The sequence below is a fragment of the Tympanuchus pallidicinctus genome, unplaced genomic scaffold, assembly GCF_026119805.1.
Source record: "Tympanuchus pallidicinctus isolate F22 unplaced genomic scaffold, pur_lepc_1.0 scaffold3, whole genome shotgun sequence".
NCBI lineage: Eukaryota > Metazoa > Chordata > Aves > Galliformes > Phasianidae > Tympanuchus > Tympanuchus pallidicinctus.
This window is the reverse complement of record NW_026294747.1, coordinates 52,438,430-52,452,810: the sequence shown is the minus strand read 5'-3', so window position 1 is coordinate 52,452,810 and position 14,381 is coordinate 52,438,430. Positions and strand designations below refer to the sequence as shown.

Below are 14,381 nucleotides of genomic sequence, written 5' to 3'. Positions count from 1 at the left end.
CAGCATTAAATAACCAGCAGGGACAGAAACAAGTGAATCACAATGAAGTCACCAACAGGCAGACCCAGCACTACTGCAGACGCACAGCTGTGGCAGAAAGACATCAGTTTGTAAAACACACCATGTGGAACTCTGGTACTTGTTGGAATGGGATTACTTCCAGAGATGGTGAGGGCATCTTTGGCACAGCCATAACCACAACTTGAGGTACCCTCTGTAGTCCAGAAACAGTTTTTGAACTCTTGAGCTGAACCTCTAAACCTGACATTCTTGTTTTGAAAGAATTACCAATCTGTGCTGATGTGGAAAACCTCTGAATTCTTTTGCCAGCTGTTCTATAACATCACAATCCTTAAATACACTTTTGCTGCTTCCAGTTGTAGTTCACATATGTTAAGTACAGTGTAATTACCAACCAATATTTGACTGCAATGGTACTCCAAGGGCTGGAGGTAATTGTGTGTGCAGAGCCAGATGCACAGATTGGAGTCTGCCAGTGGAGCAGAATAAGCATAAAAACTCAAGTGTTTCAGAACAAAGCAATTTTTGCAGCACTTAATTGCTGTTTGATGGAACACTAAAACAATGCAATCATCGAGAGATGCCTGCACATAAGAGGCTTCTCTGTGAAGAGCCATTCCTTAAAAGACACACGCTAACTTCTAAGAGGTTTTCCTAAAGCCTTCTCACGTTGGCCTGTTATTCAGTAACCACATTTTCAGAAGACTGGTTTTGTTTTTTAACATCCCCCCCTGAGCGTCTGATAGCAGCTTATTTCAAATGCAGGACTGGAGGACTCCAAGCACAACTGCTGTCATCACATCTATTAATTTCTTTAACTCCCTGACCATCTCCCATCTTCCAGGTGCACCCACTGAGATGCTCCTACCAGCAAAGAACGAAGCTGCCTGGAAGATTCCTGGTTATTTTCACAAAGCAAACACACCCTAAGTAACACCAGTCCCAACACTTCTCATCCAGTCAAAAAATCAGCTGTGCTGAGTAGTGCATTCCCATCTGGTTGAATACATTCATATCTTCACTATAAAAATATGATTCAATCAAATGCAGCTTTACAAGCTTGTTATAAACCAGCAATGTGACAATGCAAAAAGTACTTATTTTCTGTTTCATTAAGAAGTAATTCCCTCAAGCATTAGGAAGCAACGTAAAATCTTTTAATATATTGAGCAATTTCATTAAGTTCTCTGTAAAGAAAGAAAAACACAGCTTGAAATACAAAAGCTTTTAAAACATGACAGGGAATTTCACTGGGAAAGTAACAAATTATGCAAGTCACAAGCCTATATTATGCATTAAAATGTTGGCTGAGACACTAAACAACCATAAAAAGTATTTCTATAAAAACTGATTGAAGATGCATTCTTCATGAACCAGTGAGCAAACATTTACTCTTCTCAGATTAATATTAGCAACTTAAAAAAATAAAAAAAAAAGCATTCCTCTGATGAGTGATGTAAGTTCCCAAACAGAATTCATGTATTGCAGTTCTTTCCACAGAACACCTCCAAGTAAAGCAGCAGCCAAGTGCTGCCTGGAAGGATGAAACAAACAGAAAAACCTCTGCAAAGCAGGCTCCCATTCCCAGAATTTTATTTTTTCCTGCTTTTGAGGGAACTGTTGTGAACTCTCACTCTCTTCTGCACAGAAGAAGCAATCTTCATGGACACCTTCTTTGCCAGGGAGCGTTCCACGGCTCCGGGCCTCCACAACAACAGCTGGGCATCCTCTCCTCCTGTCAACAGCGACTCCTCTGCCAGGTTCCAGCAGAAAGAGCGAACGGTGGCAGAGTGCCCCCCTGGAAGGGTACCCACCAGGCTCAGCCCAGCAGCGCTGCAGCTTATCAGGTGAACGTCTCCTGTTGCCGTTCCTCCGATCAGAAAGAGTCTGTCAGCCTTTTCATGGTACATCCCTCCTACCAGGTAATTTAAGCTGCCATTTTCAATGCAGACTGAGTCTCTGGCGTCCAGAACACGCAACAGCATTATTGGTTCTTCAGTATCTAACTGAGCAAGGTCCCACCAACAAAATCCCTCATCATGAGTCGTGCAGTAGATCTGTTCATAATCTTTCCCAGACCAGCCAATAAAACTTACTGATGAATCTGAATTACAGGTTGATATCAAAGCATCATCTTCGTTGTCCTTGTTAATGTCAAACACATTCACCAAGCCGTCAGTCGACCCAGAAACGACCAAACTGGGTTTGACAGGATGAAAACAAATCTTAGTGACATCATCATTGTGACTTTCAGAGTACACTCCCAAAGGTTCCCTCATTGTGCTGGCACAGTCCGTGCTGCCTCTCGCATCCCAAAACACCAGGAATGTATCCGTTTCTACTTTTTCTGTTCCAGCACAAATCATGAGATCACTGCAATTGAGATCAAAACTGATAAACACGTTGGAAGGATAGCCACTAAATACCTGCGCAGCTTTCTGAGTTGCTAAACGAATATCCCAACATTTTACTGTACCATCACTGCACGCAGAGAACACCAAGCTGTCACACGCATGTGCAAATCTGACGCCGTTAAGTGTCCCAGGACAGCTACTGTACTCCCGCAGGAAGTTCAGTGTTTCTCTGTTATAGACCCTAATGGATTTATTGGAACATGAAACTGCCACAAAGCAACTGCTTTCAGACTGAGCAGATCCGGAGATGTCTATATCCAGCAGGTAAGCAGGCTCCTCACTTAGCACAGAGCGCTTTGCTATGCGCAGGCAGGCAAACTGCTCCTCGATCTTCTCAACTGCAGACATCTCAAACGCTGTTCTTGAAGCTATCGGGAGTCTGCAGTAAATAAAATATGAGGTTTAATGATAAAAGTCTGAAATAACATTAGCTTTACATACATAGGTATGAAAAGGTTTCCTGCACAGAGCTTTTGCATGAAATCAAAAGTCAGTCATCCTGAAGTCCTGCCTACCATTTTATTTACAGAAACAGAGAACCACCCAGAGCTTCCCCCAGCAAAGGAGTTCAATCTCCTCTGATCGTAAGCACTGCATCACATAATCCCCTCAGAGGATTAAATAGGCTGCTTGTGAATGCTGTGAAAGTCGTTTAGCTACATTTGCTTTGTTGTTTTGTTGTTGCTGGTTTTGTCTCTCTTGTAAGTAAATATTAAAGCAACATCCTCTGCAAGTGGAAGCACAAGGAAGGCATGGTTCCTACCTGAGGAATAACTTCTGCTCTAAAAGGCTGCTTGCAGTCACAGCCCACAAACAGTTGTATCACTGCAGCTGCAGGAGACTTCTGGGCCCAACTTCTGCATAGGCAGAGAACAAGGCAAAAAATGGAGTAGAACTACAGCCTGAAAGAGACAAATGAGATACCTTTTGCAGCTATTCAGGTGCTCAGTGACACATGTAAGCACCCATTCAGCACACCACAGGCTACCTAAACAGGCGTGAGGACAGCACCACAATTTGGGAGAACTAAGCATTTTTCAACAGTTCTCCCAAGAACCAAAGCCTTTCCCGAGGCTCTTAAATAAAAACATAGCCCTGGCTCTTATTGCAACTGGGGAAAAAAAAGCCTTTCCTTCCAAGGCAATTTTTCTCTGGCATTATTGAATTATTCTAGAAAAACAGTATTTCAGCGATACACGTGGATATTTAAATTTAAAGGAGATGTTTACCATCAAAATCAACAGGTGGTTTTGGTCAGTTCACGAACTTGGATCACTTTTCAACAAATAAAAGGTAGTTGGGATATAGAAAGGAAGCACAATCATCCACACGGACAATTTCTCTCTCACTTACAGGCTCAATTAGACTTCTCTTCTGTGTTATAAAATGAATTTCGGGGGAATCACAGCAGTTCCCGTGGGGGTCAGCTCTCCTCACTCCAATGAGACTTCAGCTACAAGGTACGGTTTAGTGGCTTGTGGTTGCAAGGGCAGTGGGAGGACAGTTGCACGAGATGATCTTGTAGGTCCTTTCCAACCTTGTGATTCTATTATGGATGTTTCAGTTAAGGCAGAGAAGGGTAAAGCAATACTCCAAAAATGGACTTATTTCCTTACAAAGTAGGCCAGCACCCAATGCCAGTGGTCACACACATGGAAGGATTCTTTCTGGAAAAATCCAAATAGAAACCAAAGAGAAATCAGGCAGGCCCAAAATGCAGGAAAATACCATCATGTCTTCCCAGCTGTCCCATCAATTTTTTTTCTCCTAATTCCTCAGGCTGGATTTTGGGAAGGGGATGAAATGAGCAAAGTGCTGCGTACTCAATGGCTTTGGCTCATTATTTTAATGTTCCACAGGAGGCCAGCAACAAAAGAAAAGTTGCTATGACAAAACTGCATTCTGCTTGTTTTTAACATGGTGTTGTTGGTAGTTTCAAGGCCTTGCCTTCCCTGCTCTGTTTGGTACATACAGATACACAACACACCATGTGATAAACGAGCAAATTCTTAACAAACAGCTTAAGCAGACCCACTCGTACAAGCTTAATTCTCAAGTCACAAATAATCTAAGCTATCTGACCTGGTAATATCCTGACAAAAGGTCCCAGGTTAATCATTTACATCAAAGCAACCTTTCAGAACACATCTACAAGTCATTTTTGCCATCAAATGCAGACATCCTGTGGAAACTCCTTTCCCCTCCAAAAAGAAGAATTTCAACATGTTTTCTGGCACTGTGTACAGCCCTACCCACAGAGCCTGCTTCTTACATACTCAAACGGGACAAGACTTCAGTAGAACCAATATAAAAGCAGACAGCTGTTGGACGCTGCTTGCTCAACTGTGTGCAAGGCTAAGGCCCAATTGTAACCAGGTTTGTTGAACTTCATTTCTGAAAAATCACCAGCTGTGAAAAGGTAGAGACTGCAAAAAAAAACACTTCATTCAGATTTAATAATACTCTCAGGGAAGTAAAAGGAGCCCAAGGTAGTGCCTCAGCTTTCACTCCCAAATGATACAGGTGGAGATGTTTTACACTAGCAGAAAACACCGCATATTTTCCAGATAGATCTGTAACATACATCATCAGGAAGGTGCAGCCTTCCCTTCTACTTCCCAGCAGCAGTTAAGGAGCTGCAATACCACATTTGATGGCAGCAGGGTTTTTTGCTAAAAACTCAGTAAAAATATCTGTCCCAGTAAGACGGTCTTCAGGCTATTATGAAATTGGGATTGAAGGTTATATAAACAATTTGTGCTCCAGCGTCAGGGTGTAGCTGCCAGCCCTTCCTTTTCAGGAGGGGAAGTCACTGTTGTACTTTGATGGGAAAGTTTAAATGGCAGGAATAGGATCTGTGTTAAATTTATGGGACAAATAGGAAACAATGGTCTTCCAAACACAATAGAAGATCACTAAGCATTGGACCGCTGCCACCTCGAAAGCACATGCTGCTCTGCACTGCAGAAGTGAAGCGCTTTTGGTTGGGCACTCCTCAACTTTGACAACCCAGGTATCCACTTCGTTACGGCCACCAGGCACCCAGTGCCAAGTAAGCTGCTTGGAACGCTTTGGTCATGGCACAGGAGCCACTCACAGCCATCAGTGCAGAGACCTGCCTGCGAGAACCTGACACCAACCGGGCGGGGGGAAGGAAGCTTGCTCTGGAACTGCCTCTGAAGAAGTGACAGAGATCCCTTGGGAAGCGAAGAGGGCTTGGCTGCTGCTACCTCTTTTCTTTAGGATATGCAGTTGTTGGTAGAACTCAGGATCTTCCTCTGTTCCAGCTCACAGTAGCCCAAGGTTTGGATCTGCAAATGCAGTCTCAACACTGGTCTAGTATTGAATGTGGAGGTTGGCCCTACCTGTGGCAGGGAGGTTGGAGCTTTGATGATCCTTGAGGTCTCTTCCAACCCGAGCCATTCTCTGATTCACTCTATGAACACAGACAAAAAGCAGGTGATGTCAGCGTGATAGGAAACACCACGGCCTGGATTACACAGAAGTATCTGGTCCAAGTGTCTGGCTAACACCACTCACTTTCATCTTCAGCAACTGCCACTCTTTGCACGGAGCTGCATCTCCCACCACCATCCTCATCAAGGTGAAGCCACCTGTTACAAATCAGCCCTACTTTACGTGATCCTCCAACCTACAGCTGCTTGATCTCTGCTCTGCATTTACAGTTCTCTGTAACCTCGGAGCATCTCTTTGATATCGCAGCACACCATTAATGGTAAGCTTCTCTGCATCTTGAGAACTCAAAATAGATACAGTCAACTGAAACAGCCTATAATATTTTGACCTCCAGGATGCCCTACAAAGTTCTGTTAAAAAGAAATAAGCTTGGTTTTTAGAACAGAAGGCACGAAGGGGCAGGAGTGCCAAAGAGGAAGAAGTTTGCAGGTGCTGTGGTTATGCATTTCTCCCCAGTGGAGCATGGAAACAAACATACAGCAAGACAAGACGCAAGCAGTCACAGGTGCCCAAAGCAGCCTTCCATTGGCAGAGAAAGGAAAGGTAAGCACCTACGAGCACAAACTAAATGTTTCATTTTGCCTGAGCATATACTGCTGTGCTCTTTGTGTATTACTCCAAACCTCACAGCCTAAACTCAAGCCAGCAGGCTCGTGAGTCCTCTCCATTGCAGAAAGCTTCTCAAAAAATAAAGCAGCAATTCCTAAGTTATTCCTTCTCATTGTGCACATTTGCCAAATCACGTAGTTCTCAATTCCAAAAGGGAACATTAGCTCTGCAACATACAGCAAAGTAAAATCACCTGTGAAAAAATACCACAGAAATGTGGCAGAAATGGATCTTTGCCTCAAAGACTTGGTCAGTGCCTGAGAGGAACTTGTAAGAGAAGAGAAACGAGTAATAAAAAAAGAAAACGACCTGCAGATTTGGCAATCTTCTCTGCAAAGGTCAAATACCAGAAATAGCAAGGGATCTGAACAGCAGTAGATGAAATCTTGCGCTGTTCTACAACAAACAATGCGAACAGACCCTCCCTTTATTTTCACAACTATCAGCAGTGCAAGAACAAGTTAAGAATAAACCTGAAGCTCTGGATAGTGGAAAGCAATCCACGCATGCAACATCGTGTGCTCAGCATTTTAAAACAAAAACAAAGAGCAGAGTTGGTTGAGGAGAGCACATCAGTGCTGCACCTCACTAATGCGAAACGCCTTTGGAGACCTCTCCTCATTGGCACCACTTCACAACAGAAGATGGATCAGCCAAATGATCTAAGAACGGAGGTGAAGCACAGCAATCCCATCAGGCACGCAGAATTCCTACAGGATACGCACTGCTGTACTTGGTTTTGTTATTGTACCGAAGCAGTAAGATGAGGTGTTTTTCCAGCATTCCCATAAAGGCATTTTTAGGGCAAAGAGGACAGCATCTCACCAAGCACACAGGAAGGGAATATTGTGCACCAGAGGCTAAGCTAAAGTGCAGAGATGAGACGTAAACTGCCAAGAGAATTATTTCATGCTTTTAAATCGCTACGTCTTGTTTCCAAACAAAGCACAGCAAGAATAAAGCTCCTCGTCTCCTCAATTTGGCATCTGTAGCACCGAGAAAAATACATTGAGAAAGCAGACGGGAGGAAAAAAAGATAACAGCACTGCCACAACAAATTCTGCAAAGAGAACAAAACCAAGCAAACAGAGATAATAAACTGTCTGCATTCCATTAAATGAATTTAATCCTACCAGCACGGAAATGGCCTTAGCAGCACTGATTAGAGGAAAAAGTACAAATCAAGGAGAGAACAAAGGGAAGCAGTCACAGGAGGTTGTACGTAATTGTGATAATGCTCACATTATTAATTTTAGAATCACAGAATGGCATGGGCTGAAAAGGCCCACAGTGCTCATCCAGTTCCAACCCCTGCTGTGTGCAGGTCGCCAACCAGCAGCCCAGGCTGCCCAGAGCCACATCCAGCCTGGCCTTGAATGCCTGCAGGGATGGGGCATCCACAGCCTCCTTGGGCAACCTGTGCCAGTGCCTCACCACCCTGTGTGAAAAAATTCCTCCTAACACTGAACCTAAACCTCCCCTGTCCCAATTTAAAATCATTTCCCTTGTCCTATCGCTATCCACCCTTGCAAACAGGGTTCCCCTCCTGTTTATATACACTCTCTTCAAGTACTGGAAGGCCACAATGAGGTCTCCCCACAGCCTTCTCTTCGCCAAGCTAAATAAGCCCAGTTTCCTCAACCCTTCATCACAGAAGAGCTGCTCCAGCCCTCTGCTCATCTCAGTGCCCTCCTCTGGACCCGCACCAAGAGCTTCACATCCTTGGACTGGGGGCCCCAGACTTGGACGCAGCACTGCAGATGGGGCCTCACAAGAACCAAGTAGAGGTGGACAATCGGCTCCCTCTCTCTGCTGGCCACCCCTTTTTAATTGCAGCCCAGAACACAGTTGGCCTTCTGAGCTGCAGGCACGCACTGCTGGCTCTTAGCTTCAAATCTAAATCAAAGGTATTAAAATACGACGCTCAGATAGCTGAGCTTCCTTCTCCAGAACAAGTTTCAAACCTTCTTTCAAACGGATTGTAGGGCTTTCTTGTTTCTAATCTCTGCTCATCCGCTGCCACACACACGACAGACCTACAAATTGAGGGGCAGCCACTAAGTCCTCTGCCACCTAAATCCAACTCAGACATGAAAGCGGGGTGTGACTGAGCACTGATTGCCGAAGGAGGTTTCCCAGCAGTGACCTCACCAGGTTGGCGCTGTAATGACACCCACGTGCTGGGGCGGTCCAGCATAAAAGAGGAGGGCACAGAAATAGAAGGATACCGGGCTTTGCTCTTAGGGCTGCTCCTAAAAGAAGAGGAGAGAACCTACAGCAGACACATTCCTACCTCATAAAGACAGGAGATTGCACAGGAAAAGTCAAATTAGAGATAGAGATAAATTAGATTGGAGAATGGCTGCTGGGAAACCCGTCCTAGCAAGGCCCTCAACTTCCAAGAGTCTGCCTGCAAAGCCACCACAGCCAGCCAGCCTCAAACCATGAGAATCCAAGTCTCAGCCTTCTGCATTTGTGCTTATCTCACACCACAGAAGAATCCTTTCCTTTCTCTTATGAGCACTTCCCATTGCAGACATCACATCGACCTCGATTTTTGTAGCCGCAAATGTAGAACAGGAGAGAAAGAACTAATTATTCTCTCAATTACACAGGACCAGCAGCAGCTGGAAATCAGATGTGTAGGGTACAGTACACTACTGGGTGCAGTATTAACTCTGCCTCCATTCACAATTCCACAATACAGTCGTTATCAGCTACAAGCTGATATCAAAGCTCTCTCTGAACCTGCCTCCTCACTAACAGCATTTTCTTTTGTTAGGAGAATCAGCAAGGTGTTCAGCTTGGCACTAGGGCTGAGATGGCCTGCACACTGATAAGGAAGACAGAATTGAAGCTATTTATCCGAATGGGAGGCTGGACTTGAACCAGATGTTGGCCTACAAACACTGTCTAGCCTGATGATGGCCAAGCAGCCAGGAAGCTGCAACATTTACTCTTTAGTTTCTGAATGTGTGTGCTACTGGACCAAATGCAAAAGGCACAGGAACACTGCAATCCGTGACCACAAAGTGCTTCAAGGTCCCTTCAAGCCTGGGATCACAATGCAAGACTCCTAACAGCAGTGACCTGCAGTGCCATTTTGAATCAAAAGAAAGCACCACACAGATGGGCAACCCCCAGGATCCAGCCTACAGAGGAAGGCAAAGAGGAAGAATTACTTATGCAGCTGCATGAATAATTCAGTGGCTCTGAAATAAGAGTATTTATTTCCTTTGAATTACACACTGCTACTCGGTATCAACATCCCCATATAAAAAAAAAAAAAATGGAAATGTGGAGACTCTTCCCACAGACTGGTAAATTTTGCTGAAATTCTTCCAAGGAATTTATTTCTACATCACAGAGGAAGCCTGGGAAACTTCAGCCTAAACTTAGCAGCAATCAGACTAAAAGGATACAAAGACACTTAGCTACAGCAGGAAAAATAGCTCCTGCCATCACACACTGGTGCCAAATTACCTATAATGAGATGAAATGTTTTATTTACCAGGAGATTTCAGAAGTTCTTTCACAACAGTAATTTCACTTAAGCACCCTCATTCTTCAAAACAAGGCTATTATGTTTTCAGGACGTTTTTCTTAAAAACCCAAGCCTAACTCAGTACTGCAGTTCACATCTCCACTAGGAGTGCTGCTGGGAAGCTGATAAGACATTCTCAGCTAAGCCCAGACGTGGCAGCTCTGCTTTCCAAAGAACATTCCTGTGCCTGACCACTTCTAACTGCACCAACATCCCCAGTTCCAGACGTGTTATGCAAGGAAAACAACTGCAAAACCCAAGTGGAGGAAACAGCATTGCTGTCTTCCCCTCATTTGCTTCCCCAGGAATGTGCAAGTTCCAAAGGTATCCCCACCAATCACACCCTGCAACATCCCCATTTGATATTTAGCTAATGCAGAACATCACCACATCAACATGATTTGTCAGAGCCTCTCCAGTATCAAAGCAACAGTGGAAACTGGAGATCCCTGTGTGCCCCTGACAGTTCACAGACGATGGGTTTCCAAAACATGCTCTTTGTGCACGACAGCTGGCAGGCTCTGGTGAACCATTACCATGCCCTAAGCTCGCTTTTCAGTGCTTCACAGCAGACAAAAGGAAAAAGCAGCCATCTAAGCGACAGCAGTAGGATGAAAAGGCTGAAATAAAAGTTTTTAGAGCTATGTCCACTCGATTCTGTTGAAGGGAATTCACCTTTCAGCTTCCATACAAGACAGTGAGGCACCAAGTCTGCACGCACTGTAGACATGTGAGGCATTCTCTTCAGCTCTTTGTTTTCAAGGGCCTTTCAGCAGTGTTCACACTTGACCCAGACACAACACTCCTCTACTGCTATCACCAATGCACTACACAGACATAAAAAGGGAAAAGTGATTTTTTAACACTCAAATACACGTTGATTTTGCACTGTACTGCACTGAAAGTTCACATTCTCTATGAGAGAGACTTCGGTCTCAGTTGTTAGAAGCAGAATTGAGGAAGGGAAGGACAAAATAAGTATTTACACATTAATACTCCTTCACTTTCTGAGCAAGAGACCTATCGTATGTGGCAACACAGCCGAGCCCTGCTGGCAAATCCTAACCAGAGCTGTGTGCTTTTGTTAGCACCCACAAAACATCAAGGATCTGCAGTGGATCCACAAAGACTTTTCCAGTATCTTCAGCAGACAGCACTGCTTCAAAACAAGACAAGTTGAAGTAAGGCAAAAGTTTCATGCATCTTAATACCCCTTCTCTCCAGCCCTATTTGTTCTCAGTGCTTCAGTCAATCCAAATTTCACAGGGTCACAGCAGGCTGCCAGAGGGACTCGTTGCTGAAGCCAATCTCTTGATAACTAAACCATAACGTAGCCCAGAAGACCGGTTAGATGATCCAGGGAATTGACTGTTTATTTTACAAGACGTAGCTGGGATGCTTTGCCTTATATAGCTTGGCAGAGACGGAGACCAAGAGGGCATATGATTACTATCTACAGATACATCAAAGGAATAAATGCAGGGGAAGGAGGGGGCTACTCAAGAACAATACTGGCACAGTTTAAGACTATAAACTGACCATAAAAAAGATTGGAGCAGAAATTACAATCAAGTTTAACTGTTAAAACAGTTCCCGGTTGGAACAGCAGGGGCAAAAGCTCTGATTTCTTTATCTGTTTCTGCAACCCCGTCGGCCTGGCACCCACAACTGTCCCTGCACAGCCAAGAACAGACAGGAAAGCTGACTGAAAACCAAGCCACTGTGAGATAAGCGGGCTCAACGCTTCTTTCTGGAAGACACCAAACTGGCAGCCAGACAGCACACGGCACAGCAGCTCTCACTGCATGCTGTCACAAGCAGAACTAAGCCCGCTTCCAGCCTGTGGTGGTTTCCTCTCCCCACACCCTTGAAATCACGGGGATAAAAACCTAACAGCTTGAGCGTGCTCCTACTGCATGGCCACATCTTCTTATAGAGGCCAAGCGGAAAACGCGATGTGTCCCCCTCACATCAGAACGTTTAATTGACGCTGCCAGGAGAGCTGGGGGCTCGTCCTGCAATGACTGCAGCTCTCAGCACCACAAATCGCCAGCAGCGTGGCTCAGATCAATCACACGCACAAGGAACTCAGTGAGCTGACGGTACCAGCGTGCAAGGGACAGAACGTGTCATTCCACACTCAGCCCACTTGATGTCACTAATGACCAGCAGTCAGACAGCTCAACCAACCTGCTCAGAGCTGACGTCTGACACAACGGGAAGACTCAAAGAACAAGAAATCGTTATAGATTAGCAGATTTTTAAAGGAAATATTAATGTGAAATTGTTAAAATGAGCATTCCGTAGCTGGTATTTGTTTCCTTCCACCACTTACAAAATATTCTGATTGTCGAAAACGCTTGAACATCCCTAAAAGCAGGACAGAAAATGCATTCTAAGCTGGAACTTGTAAAACAGCTTAACCAAACCACTCAGTATTTGTCCAGCAATTCAAACCACTTTTCTTAGCACTACAGATTGACTAACTTTGTTTTTCTGGTGAGCTATGTGCCCCTATTACTTGTTTGCTTCTGAAACACTTTGTCAGAACTCCCACTAAAATATGAGCTAAGAAAGAAATACTTCATAGAAACATTTAATCCAAACTACTGAAATTTAAGCTGAAGGTTAGATTTCAGCATCAGACATCTCCCAGTCTAAAGCTTCATCTACCAAATAAACAACTTTGAATATACTGTTTCATAATTCTCCTTTCTCCCGTTTGTTTCCAGGCTAACAATGCTCTGTGGTTGGTCACATTCATGCAGTTACCTTAGCTATTTAACCAACCCTACAGGGAATGCTCTGAGCTTCTTTACAGAGAGCACTGAATGCATCCCATCTCTGCACACCGACTGTGAGTCAGCAAAGCAGCACTCACAGAATGGCCAGGGTTGGAAGGGACCTCAAGGATGATGAAGCTCCAACCCCCTGCCACATGCAGGGCCACCAACCTCCCCATTTAATACCAGCCCAGGCTGCCCAGGGCCCCATCCAACCTGGCCTTGAACACCTCCAGGGTCAGGGCATCCACAACCTCTCTGGGCAGCTGTTCCAGCACCTCACTACTCTCTCTGTAAACAACTTCCCCCTGACATCATCCTACTTGAACCTTCCCTCCCTCAACTTGAAACCATTTCTCCTTGTCCTGCAGTTATCAACCCTTTCGAACTGTTAATAGAGCTCCTCTCTGCTGCAGATTCTGCCACGGGCAAGCACGAAGGTGGTAACAGCTGAGAGGAAGGGAAAAGGGAATGAAAAGGAGGCAACAGGAGGAAATAAGCGAGGAGGACACACCAAGAATTTATGTAACCCTTCTGTTAAAGGAAAAGAGCACAGCAACAAGATAAGGAGAAGGAGGTAATAAAGAAGTCTGTAGTGTGTCAGGGTGAACTTTAAAGAGGGCAAAGGCATGCCGGAAGCTGAACTTCCTAACCTAAACAGCTCACGCAATGGTAGTGCTCCCACACGGAAGCCCACACTGCTGTAAAGATGCCAGCGCAGGCTCTGACGGCTCTCGCCTGCCTTCCGCTGACCATCCTGCACATCCCAAAACGCACCCATGTCCAAAAGCGGGCACGTCCGTGTCTGGCCCAGCAGCCCCTGCGACAGCAGTGACAGAGCTGCTGCCATCGCACAGCAGCCACAGATGACACAGCCCAGCTCCCCCCAGAAGCACCGGAACTTCACAGCAGACTTGGGGCCCAATAAACGTACAACCCTAGGAGACAACGAACTCGGAATCACACAGTTACAACCGATTCCATTCCTTATCGTAACCCGGTGTTTTCCCTCACGCACCCCCTACCCAGAGGCCGCACGCCGCTCACCTCAGCCCGGCGCCACGTGCGCCCCGCCCGCTACAAGTCCCGCCCTCAGAGCCCTCCCCTGCCGCCCCATTGGCTGCTCCTCCCGCCCCGCCCGCCATAAACTCCGCCCCAAAAGTAATCCCCTGCCGTCCCATTGGCTGCTCCCACCGCCTTGCCAGCCGCCATTTTACCTCCTCGGCGGCAAGGGAGGAAGTGACGAACCGGAAGGGGCGGTGCGCACCGCAGCGGCCTAGTCCCGTTGCCATGGCACCGCCGCCTTTCTACCAGTTAAAGTTAGATTGGTGGTCTTCACCTCAGCGCCCATCCCCCCCCGCCCCCCCACCCCAACCCTGTAAGTTACGATAAGTAATGATATTCCCAACCCCACAGGTTAAGGCTTAGTTTTTACTAAATACTTTTTTTTCCTCCATCACCAGCCTGGAACTACATTTGCTCCCACAATCACTTTTAAAGCCAAAACCTAAGCATTTGCACTGATCTCATGTT

At 45.5% G+C, this 14,381-nt stretch overlaps 1 protein-coding gene across 15 annotated transcripts; it reads right to left on the bottom strand.

Annotated features, from left to right (window-relative positions):
• Window positions 1–1,176: 1,176 nt before the first annotated feature.
• WDR89 (WD repeat domain 89) lies at window positions 1,177–13,937 on the bottom strand. Of its 15 annotated transcripts, none has more exons than XM_052696790.1 (6): window positions 13,874–13,919; window positions 10,741–10,892; window positions 5,801–5,871; window positions 3,789–4,102; window positions 3,199–3,337; window positions 1,177–2,814 (listed from the first exon to the last, which is right to left on the bottom strand). In XM_052696790.1, the coding sequence occupies exon 6, from the start codon at window positions 2,781–2,783 to the stop codon at window positions 1,614–1,616; it is 1,170 nt and encodes a 389-aa protein (XP_052552750.1). In that variant the 5' UTR covers window positions 2,784–2,814; window positions 3,199–3,337; window positions 3,789–4,102; window positions 5,801–5,871; window positions 10,741–10,892; window positions 13,874–13,919; the 3' UTR covers window positions 1,177–1,613. The 15 variants fall into 15 exon arrangements, with proteins under 15 accessions (XP_052552750.1, XP_052552752.1, XP_052552756.1 ...); XM_052696792.1 differs by having other exon boundaries at window positions 4,052–4,102; XM_052696796.1 differs by lacking the exon at window positions 3,199–3,337.
• Window positions 13,938–14,381: the final 444 nt, after the last annotated feature.